The sequence below is a fragment of the Salvelinus namaycush genome, chromosome 37 (assembly GCF_016432855.1).
Source record: "Salvelinus namaycush isolate Seneca chromosome 37, SaNama_1.0, whole genome shotgun sequence".
NCBI lineage: Eukaryota > Metazoa > Chordata > Actinopteri > Salmoniformes > Salmonidae > Salvelinus > Salvelinus namaycush.
The window spans coordinates 4,253,098-4,275,057 of NC_052343.1; the positions used below are offsets into that span (position 1 = coordinate 4,253,098).

Genomic DNA, 21,960 nt, shown 5'->3' on the forward strand with positions numbered 1-21,960 from the left:
CCGGTCGAATGAAAGCTCCATTGAATAAAGCGCACAAAATGACACTGAAATGTAATATTTATTTCATAGGGCGCAACTTCATCTCATGAACACAGTATCCCATTGACGACCATATAGGACTATTGGTTGCATAGACTGACAAACACTCACTCATTCAATCAATCAATCCAGCGTTTTTAGCTGATCCGGCTGGTCACTCCCATGTAGGCCTATGTAAACAGCTTTTGTCGAAAGTGAAAAAATCTTTTTCAGACTTGTCTTCCCTCCTCCCTCTCTCAGCATCAAGCGCAGCCCGCACGGAGGGCACTGGCTGCTGCGAATTTCTCTCAGCCTCTTTGGTGCAAATGCGATGAGGAGAAGGGAACTTCGTCCACTGATAAGAAGACGTCTTAGATGCAATAGCAGTTTCTTTCTGGAAATCAAAAACAGATTTGCGGATTTGTCATATCGATCAATCGAATGCAAGCAGGTATGGAGCTGCAGAGGCTTTTGTTTATTTTGTTGATGGAGCCACTTGGACAGTGGGTCTCTCAGTTAATTATTTTCTGTTTCCTTGATTTCTGGTGGTCTGGTTTGATAATGGTGATATTGAAAAATTGCTAAATTTTCATTTTATTATATTCATTACTTGGCTAATATTGTTTTGGATAATTATTTGTATTTGTTTGTTTGCCGTTCGATAAAGCATTTATTTTAACTATCTAAGTAGTCATTGAGACAATAATATGGAACAGGTGAGTTAGCTTTTTACATGCAAATGTGGAAGGTTAATTCATTAACTCACTTTCTTTTATTCTTGTTTCGTTTTTAGGCTACAATCTTATAAAAAAAAATTCACATAGACTTCTTAAAAATTAAATATTTTAGATATAGTAGCATAAAACAATTATTTATAATTCACACCATTTATTTAACCTTGAGATTAGAAACCTATTTTGCAAGATTATTATGAATTTTCATATTAATAGCCAACTCATGGCTTTATTGATAACCAATAGCTGATCTCATTTTCCATTTCCAAGATAGATTGCGTGATAGTCTAAAGTTATTAGCAAAAACATATTTGCATCCTAATTACTGAAGTTAGCGCTACTTTAGGACCAAGACGACACCCTTGCTTGCAGTGATTTTTATTATATCGACATTTTTCCACAATGATTTTAGAGGATATTTTCCCATAAAAATCCGAATTATGAACAAAGAAATTAAGTAACGCGCGAGAGAGATTGCAATCTAGCACCATCTTTTGGTGGCCTTGTGCAGTATTCTTTCGACCATGCGCTGGATTGGAAAATGGTGCATGGGATGGCGTTTGAGAGATTATACTGTAATGGAAAATCTCAGTTAAATGCAGGCCTTCTTTAACAGAAAATTATACTGGCAACACATCAGTTGTGCCATTTCTTGGTCTGGGAGAATGTGTCTTGTTGGCCAGAAACCTGGGTCAAATTCCTGACATCACATTTCTAATTCATTGAGTCATTCTTATGTCATTTTTTATAGTGTATCTTGTTTTTATTTAAGGGTAAGGTTGGTTCGGAGATGTATGGTGTTGTGGACATGGCTATCCCATCCACAGTTGAGCAATTTGATTTGTAGACAAAAACTGAGGCCAATAAATCAGAATCCTCAGGTGTCAAGACCTACCATTGACAGAACTGCATCAAGATGACATAACATGGCATAATACATGCTATTCTGGGATAGGTCATGTGTGACCTTTGCCCTTACAGTAGACATACATACCACTTGTCTGAAACAGACAGGGCATATGGTTTGCTACATGAGGTGGAAGAAGGATAACTCCCCTGCGAGAGGTGTGGTTGGATAATGCCAAACTGACCTGGTCCCCTGTAGCCTATGGTTGGTTATGCAATAGCACATCCTTTGATGGGATTACTTCCTACCATCCATCTCCTTCATCTGTCCACCGTGCAACGCCTGGCGGCTTTTCACTTTCACACTGCCTAGCATCTGATTGAATGGGAATGCAAGGAAGACACCTGGCCACCAACGCTCGCCCCTCCCTCACAGGCTCGGCCTCCAGCTGGAAGGCCAGATGTTAGCCAGCATGCCAAAGGCTATTTAGGCTCTTCAAACAGGCTGGATGAATGTACTGTAATCACATCGTTTTTTTTCTCATTTTACATCTATCCCATCCCTCCATTGTATGAAATGGTTGTTGGATTTGCATTACTACACTACAGCAGTACTGCTTAGGCCCCTTTATGAACTACACTGTAGCTCAAACTACTTCCCCCGTTCTATTCTCTGTATAGAATTGTGGTTGAGCTACATCTACGCAGCTGCTGACAAAGGGCTATTTCTCTGCTCAGTAGTGCAGTGATGGTCTGTTGAATGAATAAAATGCCCTGAATTTATATTTCCTCCACAGCTATCAGCCCCATTAGCACCCGCACACTTAGCGAGTTACTCCTCAGTTTGGCCACAGTCTAACTCTCATCTTGTGTGATGTCATGTCGGCCTACGTCTTCAAACTGTGGGCGGAATGAAGCAGAGAGCAGCATAGAGTCCGAGAGAAACCAGATATGGTCATTACTGACAGCTAAAGGCTAACCATGTGGCTAAGCTCCAAGACACCATCTCAGTACAGTCAGAGCTTCAGGGATGGTCCTCTCCTCCTCTTCTCTTCCCCACTGGCCACAGCCTCCACTCAGCCTCAGGCTCCATAAATCTCCTCTCAACCACACAGCTCCTATGTCAACTCAATGAAATGCTATGATTTCTTGAGAGACTGTCGGTTATATTAAATCGTTTCCATATGAAGATGCCGCTACACCTTTTTGTTGATATGAGCTTTTTGAAGATGGTTGAGTCCATGAAAACAACTGTGCTAGTAAACAAGGAATGCTCTTGTGTCTCTTGTTAGCCACGGGCACAGCCCACGTTTTTGACAGCTTCGCTTCTTCTCAGTGCTCTGAATTTGGCAACTGTGAGACGTTCATTTTCTGGATTACATTGCCCTCCTGTGGATGTGGCACGCTGGTGCTGGATGTATTTTGGGGAAGGGAGGATTTGACCTCATTTATCTTTGTCTCAGTATGTTTCTATTCAGAGTCAGACTTCTAAAAAATACCCTCCAAATGAAATGCCATCCCATCCCAGCTGAAAAGTTTGACCAACAACAGATGGATGCCTCAAACTGTAAATTGCCAACAGTGGTTTCTGTAACAACCACATGATAATGTGTTTCAGTAGAAAGTTTTTACTAACCCATCTCGGATTTGGTTGGCTATACTGCTTGTGTGTGTGTATGTTGTGGGAGTAGAGCAGCACACACATTTTTCTTCTCTTTCCGTCTATTCTATTCAATAGACATATGAAGCCATTTAAAAAAACCTTCATGCATGTTGACAAAGCATTGACAGCACACTGTATTTGCACCTCAGCGTTCTCCACCATCCCTTATAGTGTCTTTCTCTCCTCTCCCCTCTAGAGCCAGGCCCATCTGTACAATGGGCCCCGTACACCTGTGTCTCCTGCTCTCAGTGATGTCGCTGGCCGTGGTGGTGGCTGTGGAAGCCCAGGAGGCCACAGGAGGAGATGATGAGTATACCTGGCCGCAGTGGAAGGTGCCGCTGGTGAGGAACAGGAGGACGGTGGCCCTTAGCAGCACCGGCTTCACGGCCAAACCTCAGGGAGAGCTGAACGGGACCTGTGGGATTGAGTGCCAGCGTCGCCTCCCCGACCCCTCTCTGGCTGACCTGGAGGAGTTCCTGTCCTATGAGACGGTGTACGAGAACGGAACGCGCACCCTGACCTCCGTGTCTGTGCAGGGCCTCAACGAGGTCAACGCTTGGCCTGCTGGGAACTCCTCCGCTTCCTCCAAGTCACGCCGCAGACGGGAGGTCTATGGCACAGACACCCGCTTCAGCATCGCTGACAAGCAGTTCTCCACTAAGTACCCCTTCTCCACCTCCGTCAAGATCTCCACGGGCTGCTCTGGTGTCCTGTTATCCCCCAAACACGTCCTGACGGCCGCCCACTGCATCCACGACGGACAGGACTACGTGAGCGGAGCACAGAAGCTACGCGTGGGCATCCTCAAGGAGAAATCCCGGCGTGGGAAAGGAGGGAAGGGGAAGAGAGGACGGGGGAAAGGCAAGAGGAGGAAAGGGGGAGAAGACAAGGAAGAAGAAGAGAAAGAAGAGAAAGATGGAGGGAAGGAGAGGAAAGGAGGGAAAGGGAAGGACAGAAAGAGCCGCAGTCGTCGCAGTGCAGAGGTAGAGAAGCCATCCTTCCGGTGGACCAGAGTGAAGCAGACCCAGGTCCCTAAAGGTTGGTTGAAAGGCGGGGCGTCGGGCGGTGTGGCGGCTGACTATGACTATGCCGTGCTGGAGCTGAAGAAGGCCCAGAAGGTCAAGCACATGGACCTGGGCGTTATCCCCTCGGTCAAGAAGCTGCCCGCCGGCAGGATCCACTTCTCAGGCTTCGACGACGACCGGCCCGGCAACTTGGTGTACCGCTTCTGCTCGGTGTCGGAGGAGTCCAAAGACCTGCTGTATCAGTATTGCGACGCCAAGCCCGGCTCCAGCGGCTCCGGGGTCTACATCCGCCTCAAAGAGCCCGGCAAGAAGAAATGGAAGAGGAAGGTCATCGGGGTTTTCTCAGGCCACCAGTGGGTGGATGTCAACGGCAATGGGGCGCAGCAAGATTACAATGTGGCGGTGCGGATAACGCCCCTCAAGTATGCCCAGATCTGTTACTGGGTCCATGGGGATTCCAGTGAGTGCCGGGACGCCTGAGGGACACACAACATGCCACAACACCCTTCTCCCTCCATCACAAACGAAACAGGAGCCCGCCCACCCGACTGCCTTCCTCTGTCTTCTCTATTACCTCCTGTGCTTCCCACTGGCAACTGGCACAGATTGCCTCATCACAGCATTCATCGCACACAAGCGGCCATACAAACTCACTGTTGTTGATTACAGGAACTCGTCAACAGATCAAAGAGAACTATGGCGGTTCTGCCTTGTCTAATTTATTAAATTATTAAAAAGCAAACATTCTAGAAATGTATGAATACAATGATTATATATTGCCAGCTCCTACTAGGGCTGTGTTTATGCCAACGGGAATATTTTGACAGATTAGGTTTGACCAATTTTGTTAAAACGTTGTATATTCAGCTGTTTCAGGGGAGTGATGCTTGTTATGTCATATATTCCAGGCAGCCTTAATGAACGCAGAGACGTTAACATTTTCAAATGTGTTCCCTTTTCTAGCAAAATGAACAAGAAGGTTTGCATTGGCTTTGGTGAACGACCCAGAAGAAAGCAAAAAAAAAATTCGGGGAAATTAACATTTGAGTATATTAAGAAGTTATAACTGTCTTTTTTCTAAATATTTTCTAAATCAACGTGCTGGTGTTTAAAATAATGTATATCTAGCTCTTTGAGTTTCCTGTAATGTCCCTTTTTGTAAAACTACCTTTTCTTATAAGATTACGTTTCTATGACTAAATAGTGAAAGGTTCCAGAGGGATCCTGGATAAAACATGATTGTTTTCAGTCCTACCGTTTATTTTTGTTTTTTTACACTAGCAGTGCATTAAAATGTGGTTTCATTGCCATACACATAAAAATGATGGTGCTTATCCAGAGACTTGGTGCTAATTTCATAAATAAAAAATGATGCACTTTGGGGAGACCTATCGGAATATATTTTTGATAGCCTAGTACTGTAACGATGTATTTAACATGAGGCTACACAGTGCGTTTGATGCAACAGAGCTTTCAGATTAAAAACATTATTTCGACATTCAGTTTTCCATTAGAGTCATGTCATTTGAAGGCTAGCGGTGACAACAAACGCCATAATGTTACGTGATGATAACAATCATCATTCTAAAGTGTTCATGCTGATGCATCTCTTGTTTATTATGTGCCACAATGTATACGAGTTTGCCATTGATGACCAAATACAATACATTTATAACATTTCACCATGATTGAAAAAACAACAATTAAACCAAGATTACAACTTGTATGTGTGTTTACCATGAGAAGTGATGTACTGTATGTATCCATGACACATCTATGCCTGTAGCCAGGGTCATGATCATTAGGCACTTCTTGGACTTGTCCAATAAGAAACAGTCTTTTACATTTTAAAATGTTTTCACTTGTGCGCCCTAATGAACACAACCCAGGTTACGCCTATTGATGTCATTCCTATGTCATGACATTTAGTGCACCAGATTAAAAACGCAATGCGTCCATAATCTGATCTATCAATATAAGAAAAAGATGGGCGATCAGTAATGGTCCATTCTTTCCATCATTGAGTTTATTGCATCTAAAAGGGCTTACATGCACTGGGGAGGGGCATAGTAAATAATAATAATAATAAAATAAAAATGTAACTCAATAATGAAAATGATGTTTTCCCATTTTTCTATTCCATATTTTTCCCCCCACAATTGTCGAAACAGTCTTTGCAATGACACAACACAGTATTTGTTATATCTGGGGGTATACAGCACAGGACTGGTTTCACAGGTTCTAAACAGCTGTCTAGATAGACATGGAAGGCACACTGTTCAACAGTGTCCTCTTCTGACTGGGTATACACAGGCTCTCCGCTCCGTCCATGTTACCATGTACAATATTACTGATTCACTAACAAGGGGGGAGGAAACGGAACAGAAACATGTAACAAAATCTGGGGTGGGGGAATAGGGAGACAAGGATGTTTCTGTTTCTTCTCAAATACAAAAATAACACTACATATCCAGTAACTAACCGTGGTCTAGTCATAGTAATAATGCTAATAATAAATTACGAGCAATTATGAAAATCAAAAAACAGACCACTGATGAGGAGGACAGTGATAGGTCCATAGGGAGAGTGCCGGTGATACCAGGAAGTAGACTAACTGTACACAACTTGTTTTAGTGGTTTAACAAAAGACTGTTCTCCTCTGTATTGAGATACTGGCAAGATTTGGCTCCTGGTATGCACTGTTTGACCTTCCTCTTGAATAGGAATAACTCAAATATAAACACATTTTCTCTGAAAATAGGCGGTAAGATATGATCTGTTGATAAAAATATCCGACAACGTTTTACAGCAGATTCACAAACAATATCAACAGAGAGAGAAAGTACAAATAAAGCTGGACATGACGCCCCAAATCTAAAAAAAAAAATAGAAAAATAAACGCTGACAAAAAAAACAACGAATAAATATACTGATCATTTTAAAAAAAAAATTGGATGGTAATTTAGGATTCAGGAGCCCGTACATGTTGCTTATTTATATTAATCATATATTCATATCATATTTGTTTCTAAATACGTTCAAAAGATGAAAGGAAATAAGATAATGGTCACATGACTTCTTACAATTTGATATCAGATTCACATCAATACGCTCTTCCACAGACATACTGTACAGAGTAGAGACAAATCCTTAGAGATTTCCCAGTGTAATGTATATACACCACCGAAGAAGAACTTCTGTGAACGACACATTGAACATTTCATCCAAAATGTACGGGTCTGCTTTGCTTACCCCTCTTATCCAATCAGGGTGAGGCAGGGTGGAAGCCCCTCCCCCTCTAGAGTGATCAGAAGGCCAGTGCGGGGCCGAAGGTGGAGCTGAGGGCATCAAACAAACACGCATCCATCATTCAACTCAACACGCCAACACTACTGGAAAAAATTATCTAAATACACACAGCACATACGCCTTCAGCTTCTGCTCGGGTTTCTGGCTTGCTTTTATAGACTTTTTTTTTTGTAGGTTTTGTGTGGTTTTGTTTAGACAAAGGGTTACATCTAGTTAAGCACACACTTGTTTTTTTCTCACTAAGGTTTCACAGTTTGTGCTACAACATTATACAGGGGGCTGGGGTGGAGTGGAGGAAGGGGGTCTCCTATGGGTGAGTAGCTGAGGAGGGTCTCTGGTGTCCCGGGATGTACAGAACGCCAAAATAAGACAGGCAGCCAGAGGGCCCAGCTCCAGAAAAACAAAGAGCTGGAAGACAATAAGGAGAAAAACATACCCTAAGTTTGACTACTGACACAAGACTAGCATTATAGCCTGGTCGCAGATCTCTTTGTGTTGTATTACCAACTTCTATAGTCATTGGCATGACAATGATCATAAGTTGTCAAAACCACAGAAACAGATCTGACACCAGGCAAGACTAGCATCACACCAGGATGACAGCGTAATGTCCTGAACACACACCTGGGCTGGGGGATTTACATTAAGTCCTTGAGGTTGAAGTCTGCCAGTGGGTCCTTGGGCTTTTTGCTCTGGGTGGCAGCAGGTCCTGGAGACAGCTGGAAAACAGAAAAACTAATTGAGTACCACTTCAAATACATTGCCTTTAAAATATCTTTATTGTGCACATACAAGACTCATTGCTTTCCAAAATAGCAAGCCTGTGTTGACTTTGTAGAAAAGTCTTATGATGATGTTTTGCACTTTGATTTTGGTCATCAGGAGACTAAAAGCAATATATCTTGAAAACATGAATGTTGACCTGCATCATTTTATGGGACTGTATCAAAAGTGGACTAATGAAGAATATATGAGTATATTTCCCCTTTTAATACGTTTATAACTGAAGGGGTAACAGGTGATTCTGTATACCTACGTGCACTTTCCTGTGTATGTGATTGAGGGTTTGGATTTTTTTTATATCTGAGAACGAATGTGAGTGTGTATCTGTGTGCGTGCATGCGTGTGTGTGTGTGTGTTACCGGTATCCCTGGTGCTGCAGCTCCTGGCAGGGGTGGTCTCATGGGTTGACCCATCATTGGCTGGCCCATCATCATGGAAGGCATCATGGGAACTCCAGATCCAGCTGCTGAGGCCTGGTAAGAGATGGAAGGGGGTTCATGGAATTGACCAATAACTACTTCCTGACTTGAATAAGAGCACTGAGCTCATTTATAAGTATAGCTGTCCATGTTGGTTTCTGGGCATCCAGTCCAGTATCTCACCATGCCAAAGCCAGGCTGTGCTCCCATGGGCAGAGGCATGGTCCCAGGGGCACCGGGGGCTCCAGGGGCGGGGCCACCCTAGAAACAGGAAGTCAAGATAAAAACAGTTCACAGCTTTATGTCATAGAACATAATTTCCCTTCCTGAACAATCCTTTCCCATTCAGGTCCACAGCTTATTTCCAACATACAAAAATTATACTCTCTCCAGGCTCTACAGAGGGTGGTGAAGACTGCCCAGTCCATCATTGGGGACTGAGTCACTTCACAGCTGCACCTAAGAGACTTTCACTCATCCACCCTTACACACACACCTCACACACACACACCATTGCTGTTACTATCCATCTAAGCTGCTCAACCATACCACTACTCACTCGAGCACATTTCATAGTCTACACTGTATATTCTTATTGTGTAAATTTCAAAACATTACTATTTTTATTATTTGTATTCCTTTTATTTTTTTGTATAAATGTGTACTGTACTGTTGAGGAGAGTTTGCAAGTAAGCATTTCCTTGTACCATTTACAACCTGTATCCTGCGCACATGACCAATAAAGTTGGATTTGATTTCAATTTGAAATGTCCCAATAACGGTTCTTTGCTAATATTGGGAGGCTTGTGGAGGCTTTTACCATCATAGGTCCAGGAGCGCCCCAGCTGGGAGGGGCTACCTGGGGGGTCCAGTTAGATCCTCCTGTCAGCTTCTTGTCATTCCACTGATGGTCCCTATACGAGACACACAGGACACCAACGTTGTCATCAGCTAGTTGGAAGGTTTGGGAATACACACTAGATACCGCATGACTTTGATTGTTGTTTAGGAAGCACACAAAGAAAAGGAGAACACACACACGCACGCGAACACAGAGAAATTCCGTACGTACTTTTTCTGAATCCCCAGATCTGCAAGAGAAAAAAATGCAATTTCAGAACTCATTTTAAAAACGGACAAAAAAACAGTAATCACAACCATCAAGGCTGTCCCGGTGTGATCAATACATGCCTCCAACCAGGTTTGCTAGTGAGGAGTCCAAGTCGCCCCCGATGGATGGCCGTTTAATAGCTGTGGCGCCTGCCATGCCACCCCCGACCGCGGGTGCCACCTTGGTATTCCCCCCACCACTGCCTGTGCTGCCCACACTACCCCCAGTGGACTGGGGTGTTATGACTGGCATCAGTAGGTCCCCTAATCCACCAAACACTTAGAGGGAAAGGGTAGAAATAAGGGGAGTAAGATGTTAGAAACATACAGCATGGATTAAAATCTTAAATAATCCCTAATCTCCACAAAGAGCGGGCAGATGTGAAATCATCACCATACAATTCATCACCACAACACTAGCATTCAGTACAGTACTCTGGTGTGCAATGCGTGCACCGAACAGAGCAGAAACAATATACACCTAATCTCGGTTAACCCAGAATAAAAAATATTGCGTAATTTGGTACCTTTTATGTTTAAGTAGTCTGCCCACGAGAGATGAATATATACCCACTGTAAGGCCTTCACTACCACATTATCTCAACATTCAGGTCTATAACTGGGTTTAAATGTGGTTTTAGACCACCACAGTGCCAGCATCGCAGTTTCAAAGGGCACTATGCTGAATTGAGGGTAGAAATCTGGCAAACCTTACAAATGGGAGTAATACATACATGACATTGTCTCGTACAATGAGACAAAAATATTGAAACATGCAAAAAGGGATTTTTGTTTATTTAAACGGGGAACGTGTCATAACAGCTCATACGGCGAAGCACTTAAGGGGAGAAAGGCTTGTGAACTCACCAATTACGCAGTAGCGGCAAGCAATGACCCAGCAGTGACAGAGAGAGAGAGAGAGAGGGGGGATGGCAGAAAGAGACAAGGGCAGAGTGGGCGAGAGGAGAGGGTTGAAGGGGTGGAGAACGAAAGGACGTGAGGTGAGAAATGAGGAAAGGTAGTATGTGACAGAGAGAGAGAGAGAGAGAGAGAGAGAGAGAGAGAGAGAGAGAGAGAGAGAGAGAGAGAGAGAGAGAGAGAGAGAGAGAACAAGAGGAGGGAGGGAGGGAGAGGGAGAACAACATATAGAGAAAGAAGGAGTTGAAATAGGATGGGGAGCACAGTAGTAAGTATCGGCATGTGCGCATGTGAGATGAGAGAGAGAGCGAGAGAAGCAGTGTTGAGGAATTAAACCCTCAGCGTTACATAATAGGGACAGTGGCGGTGATTCTTGGCAGCGTCAGTCATGCATGCAGAACACACACACACTTCCCTCAGGATATACACACAGTGTCCCCTACCTGATGCATCAAAGCCACCAGAGGGTGCTGCTGCGGCTGGCACTGTGTTTGCAGCTGCTGGGGTGGCGGGGATTAGTGGGGGCAGGGAGCCAAGGGTGTCGAAGCCACCCTCCAGCAAGTCACTCTGGGCTGAGACAGGAGCTAGGGTAGGGGCGAGGGCCGGAGCCAGAGTGGGGGCCAGAGGAGCAAGGGCCGCCATGGGAGTCAGGCTAGGAGACATCAGTCCTGAAAGTGGGGAACCATTTGAATGAGGGTATTATATACGGTGATAATGATTTTCATTGATTTAAGTTACGTTGTGTCATGGTACTCAATATTAACATACTGTACGTGCTCTTAGAGCAGGGGCTCCCAACCCTTCTCCTGGAGAACTACAGTCCTGCAGGCTTTTACTACAACCATAATCCTGCTCACTTTATTCTACTAATTAGCTGCTCACCGGGACATTCATTATGGTGTTACAGCTAAAGTGTGTGTGTGTGTGTGTGTGTGCATACCACCCAATAGATCCTCTTCTGGTCCCCCGGGGGCAGCGGGCGTAGCGTCCAACAGAGTAGGACTACTGAATGTGTCTATAGAGTGACAGTAGAGAAGAGTTAGTTAGCCATGAGCCAGGAAGGGAGGGGGAGGCAGACAGGCAGTGAGACAGGTCTCACTGTACAGTAAACCAGGTTTGGGTAGGTTACTTTCTAATTGTAATCCGTTACAGTTACAAGTTACCTATCCAAAATTGTAATCAGTAATGTAACTTTTGGATTACCCAAACTCAGTCACGTAATCTGATTGCATTCCGTTACTTTTAGATTACTTTCCCCTTAAGAGGCATTGGAAGAAGACAAAAATGTATGTTACCAATTGAACGACATCTATTGCAGGATAAATCAATGTTTAAGTTCACATAGCTGGCCATAAATGGATGTTACATTTTACTTTATGGGTTGGTTATGTAGGCTTCTTCTAACCCATCACTTTCTACTACAGATAACAATACAATTAAATTATATCTTCACATTAAAAATCAAAGTCTATCAGAATTCCAGTCATTCCAATAAATGTTATACCCCTTGATCTTCAAGAATAGGACTTGGAAATATGGAAGTATAGATTAGCCAAATTGTTTTACCTGAGCATGACCCCAAAACTAAGGACTTATTAGCCAGCCCTAGTCTGTTCTTTATGATTTTGTCGTCATGGAGGACTGATTGGGCTTTCATCATGGCAAAGGGTGGCTACTTTGAAGAATCTCAAATATAAAATATACACTGCTCAAAAAAATAAAGGGACTTAAACAACACAATGTAACTCCAAGTCAATCACACTTCTGTGAAATCAAACTGTCCACTTCGGAAGCAACACTGATTGACAATAAATTTCACATGCTGTTGTGCAAATGGAATAGACAAAAGGTGGAAAATATAGGCAATTAGCAAGACACCCCCAATAAAGGAGTGATTCTGCAGGTGGTGACCACACACCACTTCTCAGTTCCTATGCTTCCTGGCTGATGTTTTGGTCACTTTTGAATGCTGGCGGTGCTCTCACTCTAGTGGTAGCATGAGACGGAGTCTACAACCCACACAAGTGGCTCAGGTAGTGCAGCTCATCCAGGATGGCACATCAATGCGAGCTGTGGCAAGAAGGTTTGCTGTGTCTGTCAGCGTAGTGTCCAGAGCATGGAGGCGCTACCAGGAGACAGGCCAGTACATCAGGAGACGTGGAGGAGGCCGTAGGAGGGCAACAACCCAGCAGCAGGACCGCTACCTCCGCCTTTGTGCAAGGAGTAGCACTGCCAGAGCCCTGCAAAATGACCTCCAGCAGGCCACAAATGTGCAACAACCCAGCAGCACCCTTGAATGAGTAGGTGTGTCCAAACGTTGTAGTAACCAAAAAAAGTGTTAAACAAATCTAAATATATTTTATATTTGAGATTCTTCAAAGTAGCCACATTTTGCCTTGATGACAGCTTTGCACACTCTTGGCAAAGTATGCCATTCCATTGCACAAGAGTGCATTTTTCACTGGCTGTCCACTGGTTTCAAAAAACAATCATTTATAGCAGCTTAAACTTCTTGAATTCAACCATTATTGGGTTCAAATACACATTTAGATTTGTGAACAGCCATTCACAACAACCACAATCCGTAAGGCGCAAATAGCTAAATGAGAGAGCAGCAGTGTGATTCACAACAATGCTCTCACGTTATGTAGATATCAATAATAAGTGATATCCGTATCACCGTAGACTACAACACTACTGTCATCCTTACCTCTAAGCGTTTATTCAAGTTGGATAATCTTTGGATGCCGACAGCAGTCGTACCATTGGAAGACATAGCTTAGACTGTAGCCTACAAAAGCCTATTCCTTCTCTTTTCTCATGATCTATCAAACTCATTTGGTGTGTTATCATAGTGGTCTCTGACTTGTGGTCAGACTCGCTCAGGTGGAACAAATTTAAACTTGAGCCTTTTTTCAATGCTGATTTGAATGTCATTAAGAAAACAGAGAAGTGTCAAAGATTTTTTTTCTCGCAAACATCCTTTCTGAATTTAAAAGTAATCCTCAAAGTAATCATCTAATTTTTCAAATGTATCGGTAATCTGATTACAATATTTTTGCTGGTAACGTAACGGATTACAGTTACCGTTTTTTGTAATCCCTTACTCACCAACCCTGCAGTAAACACAAGCACGTGCACGCAGGCATACACACACACCTCTAAGTACCATGCAATTGCAAGAGGGTAGAATTACCATCTCAACCTGTGTATGAACTCAAAACTCTCTGCACACCAAAACAACGCAACTCAAGAAGCCTTAACCTGAAAATCCAAAGGTGTTTCTTGATGCGGTAGACAATACTTTTAGGTTTCAGGGCGGGTGACGGTCACTGCTCAATGGCTGCTACTAACGTATACACAGCTAACTAGCAAGCAATGCAACATTGGCTACATAATCCAAAACCAGTTGCAGAGGAAAACTTCTGGTATATACTGCTACACCAAACATATGACACTATCTCCCTCCTAGATCTAGACTTATCAGGGGTCTGTTACCCTGGCTACGAAGATGATGGAAAATGGAGAAATATCAACAACGAAAAATCACTGCCAACAAAGTACACAAGACGAATAGATGAACAGAGTATGGAAAAGGTCATATGTTACTCAGCATGAGTCAAATCGACCCATGAAGGTGTACAGGAAGTGGTGGATTTCGTGGTACAGTACGCACCTAGCAGGTCAATGACAGGTGCAGGTGCAGAGGGCTCAGGTTTGGGAGGAGAGACAGTTGCAGGGGCAGGAGCTGGAGCTGGATCCGGGGCTTGAGCTGGAGTTGGAGCCACTGCTGGTGCTGGAGCCATAGCAGAGAATGCATCTACAGAATGAGAGAGGAGAGCATTTCACCACACTTTGAAAAAAACAGCGTTATATACAGTACCAGTCATAAGTATGGACACACCTACTCAGGGTTTTCTTTATTTGTGCTATTTTCTACATTGTAGAATAATAGTGACAACAAAACTACGAAATAACACATATGGAATCATGACGTACTGTCGTTTCTCTTTTCTTATTTGAGCTGTTCTTGCCATAATATGGACTTGGTCTTCTGATTTGAGATTTTCTTGTCATGGAGGACTGATTGGACCCATTGATTCGAGTTGAAAAATAAATGCTGCACTCATGGAATGGCATGCTTTGCCAAGAGTGTGCAAAGCTGTCATCAAGGTAAAGGGTGTACTTTTGAAGAATCTCAAATATAAAATATATTTAGATTTGTTTAACACTTTTTTGGTTACTACATGATTCCATATGTGTTATTTCATAGTTTTGATGTCTTCACTATTACAATGTAGAAAAAAGTAAAAAAATAAAAAATAAAGAAAAAACCTTGAATGAGTAGGTGTCCAAACCTTTACTATATATACACTACCGTTCAAAAGTTTGGGGTCACTTAGAAATGTCCTTGTTTTTGAAAGTGCACATTTTTTGTCCATTAAAATAGCATCAAATTCATCCGAAATACACTGTAGACATTGTTAATGTTGTAAATAACTACTGTAGCTGGAAACGGCTGATTTTTAATGGAATATCTACATAGGCGTACAGAGTCCCATTATCAGCAACCATCACTCCTGTGTTCCAATTGCACGTTGTGTTAGCTAATCCAAGGTTATCATTTTAAAAGGCTAATTGATCATTAGAAAACCCTTTTGAAATTATGTTAGCACAGCTAAAAAAACTGTTGTTCTGATTAAAGAAGCAATAAAACGGGCCTTCTCTAGACGACTTGAGTATCTGGAGCATCAGCATTTGTGGGTTCGATTACAGGCTCAAAATGGCCAAAAACAAATAACTTTCTTCTCAAACTCATCAGTCTATTCTTGTTCTGAAAAATGAAGGCTATTCCATGCGAGAAATTGCCAAGAAACTGAAGATCTCGTACAACGCTGTGTACTACTCCCTCCCAAACTGGCTCTAACCAGAATAGAAAGAGGAGTAGGAGGCCCTGGTGCCCAACTGAGCAAGAGGACAAATACATTAGAGTGTCTAGTTTGAGAAACAGACGCCTCACAAGTCCTCAACTGGCAGCTTCATTAAATAGTACCCACAAATCACCAGTATCAACGTCAACATCCGAGCTGGTCATGGGTGCACCTCAGCCACGCTCAAGGTCCTAAATGATATCATAACCGCCATCAATAAGAGACAATACTGTGCAGCCGTATTCATCGACCTGGCCAAGGCTTTCGACTCTGTCAATCACCACATTCTTATCGGCAGACTCAACAGCCTTGGTTTCTCAAATGACTGCCTCGCCTGGTTCACCAACTACTTCTCAGACAGAGTTCAGTGTGTCAAATCGGAGTGTTGTCCGGACCTCTGGCAGACTCTATGGGGGTGCCACAGGGTTCAATTTCTCGTGCCGACTCTTTTCTCTGTATACATCAATGATGTCGCTCTTGCTGCTGGTGATTCTTTGATCCACCTCTACGCAGACGACACCATTTTGTATTCTTCTGGCCCTTCTTTGGACACTGTTAACTAACCTCCAGACGAGCTTCAATGTCATACAACTCTCCTTCCATGGCCTCCAACTGCTCTTAAATGCAAGTAAAACTAAATGCATGCTCTTCAACCGATCGCTGCCCACACCTGCCCACCCGTCCAGCATCACTACTCTGGACGGTTCTGACTTACAATATGTGGTCAACGACAAATACCTAGGTGTCTGGTTACACTGTAAACTCTCCTTCCAGACTCACATTAAGCATCTCCAAACCCAAATTAAATCTAGAATCGGCTTCCTATTTCGCAACAAAGCTTCCTTCACTCATGCTGCCAAACATACCCTTGTAAAACTGACCATCCTACCGATCCTCAACTTCGGCGATGTCCTTTACAAAATAGCCTCCAACACTCTACTCAGCAAATTGGATGCAGTCTATCACAGTGCCATCCGTTTTGTCACCAAAACCTCATATACTACCCACCACTGCGACCTGTATGCTCTCGTTGGCTGGCCCTCGCTTCATATTCGTCGCCAAACCCACTGGCTCCAGGGCATCTATAAGTCTTTGCTTGGTAAAGCCCTGCCTTATCTCAGCTCACTGGTCACCATAGCAGCACTCACCCATAGCACGCGCTCCAGCAGGTATATCTCACTGGTCACCCCCAAAGCCAATTCCTACTTTGGCCGCCTTTCCTTCCAGTTCTCTGCTGCCAATGACTGGAACGAACTGCAAAAATCACTGAAGCTGGAGACTCATATCTCCCTCACTAACTTTAAGCACCAGCTGTCAGAGCAGCTCACAAATCACTGCACCTGTACATAGCCCATCTGTAAATAGCTCATCCAACTACCTCATCCCCCATACTGTTATACATTTTATTTATTTAGCTCCTTTGCACCCCTGTATCTCTACTTGCACACTCATCTTCTGCACATCTATCACTCCAGTGTTTAATTGCTATATTGTAATTATTTGGCCACTATGGCCTATTTATTGCCTTACCTCCCTTATCCTACCTCATTTGCACACACTGTATATAGACCTTTTCTATTGTATTATTGACTGTATGTTTGTTTATTCCATGTGTAACTGTTGTTATTTGTGTCGCACTGCTTTGCTTTATCTTGGCCAGGTCGCAGTTGTAAATGAGAACTTGTTCTCAACTAGCCTACCTGGTTAAATAAAGGTGAAATAAAAAATAAATAAAAAACTGAAGAGGCGACTCCGGGATGCTGGCCTTCTAGGCAGAGTTGCAAAGAAAAAGCCATATCTCAGATTGGCCAATAAAAATAAAAGATTAAGATGAGCAGAAGAACACAGACACTGGACAGGGGAACTAGAAGGCCAGCATCCCAGAGTCGCCTCTTCACTGTTGACGTTGAGACTGGTGTAGATATTCCATAAAAAATCAGCCGTTAACAATGTCTACACTGTCTTTCTGATCAATTTGATGTTATTTTAATGGACAATTTTTTTTGTATTTCTTTCAAAAACAAGGACATTTCTAAGTGACCCCAAACTTTTGAATCATTGAAAAATGATTATGTTTCTTCTGATCACAAAAAAAGTTCCGGTCACTTCCTGATGAGATACATTGATTGACAGGCTGACAGGGAAGTGCATAACCAAGCTTGTACTACTGCATGCTGTAGTCACGCAGGCAGAGTTGGAGATACAGGAAGTATACCCATAGGTGATCATGAAGTGAGGTCAGCTTAGAGTGGGCAGATAGTGTAACTCACCAGTCACACCAGACAAGAGGTCTTCATCAGCATTGGCCTCTGGAGGCAAAGGAGAGGGCCCGCGAGAGATAGTAGGGAGATCTTCCAGTGAAACACCCGAGGAAGAAGGTCGAGGAAGTAGGAAGAGTGAAGTAGAAGAGCACAGAGGAGCATTAGCATAACAGAGAGAGTGAAAGCCGTGGTAGGAGTTACTGTTCTTAAGCCAGGTGGGTCCAGGGTTGGGATCAATTCGAAGTCAGTCAATACAGGAAGTAAAATGAAATTCCGAATTAATCATTAAATAAACTGAAAAGAAGAAGCTATTTGTTTCGAACAATTCCCCAATTTTTGAATGTTCAATTCAAATCACTTCCTGAATTGACAGACTTCCATTCAAACTGACCCAAACCTGGATAGGGTGCATGCACAAGTCGCATACTACTATGGGGACAAACCAAGACGTGTGGTAAAACAGATGGTTGAGGAGGAAGGACAGAAGAGATGAAGAAGAGGTTCCAAACAAAGAAAGCAATCCACGTCCTGTACCTGCCCCAAATAGGTCTACGCTAGGAGTAACAGCAGCATCAGCTGTTTCTGCAGTAGGGCTTTTCTCAAACATAGAATCTATAAACAAGGACACACAGTTACATTCAGTTTACAATCTATACAGCATGAGTTCAGAGGGAAACGGAGAAAAGCAACAAAAAAAGCACAAATTTAAAAAGAAATCTAAAAAATAACATCTAAAGATGTATCGTAACACTTTATAATAACTTTCATGAATAAGCATTGCATTACTTTATAATTGCTTACTCGCGAAAGTTGTTCGAAAGTGTTACCGATTCCTCTTTTAATTGCAAACTGATTATTGAAGAACGAAGGAAAAGATTAACTAAAATCAGGTGAAAGATAAAATGAAGATATGCTCAAATGAAGAAAGCAAAGGTTGTCATGCAGGCACACTGCAGCTAGAGTGACTATAACAACTAGGTCAAGTTCAGTAAGGCACACTGTATCAAACACTTTTTGCAACCGAAAATGAAAACCTGCGTTCTTATTGAACACGTTCGGGTAATACCTCGGCGTTTCACTCCTTTTAAAATCGTTTTCTCCCTGCTAAACACAAGTCTGCTCACTTCCCTCTAGCTTTGACTGACTATCATGGTTCATGTCAACACGTTGAGCCAACCGCACCAACTGTAAACAGTTGACAGGCCAATATCTTGTGCTGACAGATTACTTAACCAATGCCTCTGGAAGCTTATACAAACAATGGCCTCACGTAGATTTACTGACAACTGAAAAGGTTTATTTTGTAACAGCCTGCTGGTATAATGCGTCAAAACCTGCTATAAGCATGTCTGAGGCTTTACAATGTCTAATAATAAGCCCTATAATATGTTTTGTCTCATATTTCAACTGACTCATTCTGGCTGTTATTTAGTCACGATCATTATAAAATGATTATAAGACATTATAAGGGGCTCATAGTCATGTATGCTCATGACATCTTACAATACACGATAAAGGCATCATAATGCATTATTTGCCGGTTTGAGGTAAAGTGTTACTGTTAGTTTCAATAGGTAGTATACCATTAGAAGGCATCCAGTTTTGAGATCTATGTATTTACTCCTTGTCTGCACAGGAATGATGCAGAGAAGAGTCATAATTTGATAGATCCATATACTGTACCCATCATCATATCCATTTAATTTCTCATTTGCAGGGACGGTCAAAATGTGTGATTCACTCAATGCCTATGACTTAAATCAAACGAATAATAACAGAAGAAAACATAATTATAAAATCAAATCTAAAATGTAGGGAAGTTGCTGTATCATCGTCACTATCATCACCATCATCATCATTGACATAGCGCAGAGCAATGCAGTGTGCGAAGTAGAATGTGCACTTTACCACCGAAGAGGTCTAGAGTGGGGATGGCAGGGACGGGGGCAGCTGCAGACTCAGTGGTGGTGGTAGTGGAGGGAACGGGAGTGGCAGCAGGGGGCTCGACGGGGGCGACGATGACAGGCACTGCACTAGAGGTGGGGCTGGCTGCTTCTGGGGCAGCCAGCGTGTTATCGAACTTCATAGCAAAGAGGTCCATCTCTGGAGCCATGTTCGCACTCCCCTCCGATGGAGCGAAGGGGTCTTCAGGGGGCGGGAAGAAGGGGGAGGGCGGAGGATGGGGGTTAGGGGGTTTATGGGATATGACCAGAGAGGGGAGGAGGGGAAGAGAGTAGGGGGAGTTGAGAGTTTGATAAAACAACAAACACTGTAAAATACATATTATTGTGAGTCTAGAGGAGCTTCCATAATGAGGTTTAGGGGGAAGTAAAGAAAAGAAACCATCAACCTTGTACTACAGCCACAGGTTAGAATACTCACTGTCTCACACTCACACTCAGGGAATGAGCTACAGCTGGTTTGGTAAATACTGTAGTTACATAGACAGGCCACAGAGGGCGAAGTATAATGGTTACATTAGAACTAGTACACACACATGGAAGCAGAATCATGCCAAAACAAATACAAATAATAACATTTTGGCATGAATCTGCTTCCACACTCATAAGCTCTGTCTACATAGAATCCAAATACATGATAAAGGCGCAGAATAAAGTTAATGTAGAAATCTGCTAAATGACTTAAATGTAAATGTAAATGTAAATATATGCATAATTCAATGTAAAACTGTCCTACTATTCTAAGCCATAAGACCAAAGCCCTACACACACACACACAGTAATGGAGCCATGTGAATTACACACACTGCACTTTTGGACTTCTACAGTAGTCGATTAATACTTACACATTCAGGCCAAAGAGAGAAACAAAACAGGGTAAATGAAGATGGTCAGTTAGTATGAAGTGGTATCAATTATATGAAATATAAACAATTCTGGGATTTGGGCGAGAATTATACAACTGTGTTTTACTCGAGTATTCATCACCAGGTGAATATTACGAGGTGAGAGAAGCAGGGGGAGTGTTCTGAAGCAGGGCTGAGTGGCGGAGGGAGGCCGAGGCTTGGGCCCCCAATAGTGGGGTTAGGGTCGGGACGGTAGGCCCCAATGCAATGTGTCAGATGATTTACTACTGTCCCATATGGTAACAGAAGCAGCTTTGAGCTACCCAAGCTTCAGGATCTCACACATACACTCTTGAACAAACACACACACACGTGTGTTGGAAGAGTGCACACACGTACAAGCATATGCTCACTTAAACACATGCACGTGTGCACACGCACACACACTGAGCAGTGTTATCACCCACCAGATCCGGCACATGCATCAGCAGCAGGCGCCCTGCTGGGCGGGCCGTCACCTGGGGAGGGCGCAAACGCATCTGGAGTACCGGACATGAGAGGAGGGGACAGTGGACACAAACCACAACACAACACCCAGAGAAAAACAGGGGGAGGCAGGAGAAAGAGAGACGAGGAGGTAAATAAAGAGCAGGAGAATAGAGAATGAGAAAAACAGAAAGATGAGAGATCAGCATTAGGAGAAAAGAGAGGATACAAGATGTTGCTGAAATTGCTGATCTTATTAGTGTCATATGGATGGGGCCTGTACTTTCCAGGCTGCATAGAGACGCATTCAGTGTGCACAATGTTTGTACACGCTGGGAAAGTGAAGATAACACAATGCTATCATAAGCTTGTGCTGTGTGACAGGAAATGCCAAGCTCAGCGATGGGCAATGCAACGTATCTCTTTGACAGAGGCTTTTTTCCATGGAAAAGAGGGCCACACTTTGCTATACAATTTTGATAGGGGATTTAATTCTGTATATCTACTATTAGAAATGGGAGTGAAAAGAGGAGATATGCCGAGTACGGACTACAGTTTCTACTGTTCTCCATACAGTGCAGAGCAAAAAATTAATCACCTACTTGCTGTCTTGGATAAATAATTGACTGACTGATGTAGTGCCCAAATAAT

General features: G+C 43.1%; 2 protein-coding genes across 2 annotated transcripts in view; one reads left to right on the forward strand and one right to left on the reverse strand.

Moving 5' to 3' along the window:
- Positions 1-299: 299 nt before the first annotated feature.
- Positions 300-6,007, forward strand: LOC120031510 (inactive serine protease 35-like). Its single transcript, XM_038977291.1, has 2 exons — positions 300-469; positions 3,458-6,007. Exon 2 carries the CDS (start codon positions 3,477-3,479, stop codon positions 4,764-4,766), a length of 1,290 nt encoding a protein of 429 aa, XP_038833219.1. The 5' UTR covers positions 300-469; positions 3,458-3,476; the 3' UTR covers positions 4,767-6,007.
- Positions 6,008-8,233: 2,226 nt separating this feature from the next.
- snap91a (synaptosome associated protein 91a) overlaps positions 8,234-21,960 on the reverse strand; it is a 54,402-nt gene continuing 40,675 nt past the window's right edge. The window contains exons 14-26 of the mRNA XM_038977385.1: positions 21,291-21,362; positions 19,926-20,162; positions 18,552-18,629; positions 18,027-18,065; positions 14,502-14,645; positions 11,766-11,840; positions 11,269-11,493; positions 9,989-10,186; positions 9,870-9,888; positions 9,618-9,711; positions 8,981-9,058; positions 8,738-8,851; positions 8,234-8,314 (exon numbers count right to left, since the gene is read on the reverse strand). Coding sequence (XP_038833313.1) covers positions 8,234-8,314; positions 8,738-8,851; positions 8,981-9,058; positions 9,618-9,711; positions 9,870-9,888; positions 9,989-10,186; positions 11,269-11,493; positions 11,766-11,840; positions 14,502-14,645; positions 18,027-18,065; positions 18,552-18,629; positions 19,926-20,162; positions 21,291-21,362 — 1,454 coding nt within the window. The remainder of the gene's footprint in view (positions 8,315-8,737; positions 8,852-8,980; positions 9,059-9,617; positions 9,712-9,869; positions 9,889-9,988; positions 10,187-11,268; positions 11,494-11,765; positions 11,841-14,501; positions 14,646-18,026; positions 18,066-18,551; positions 18,630-19,925; positions 20,163-21,290; positions 21,363-21,960) is intronic.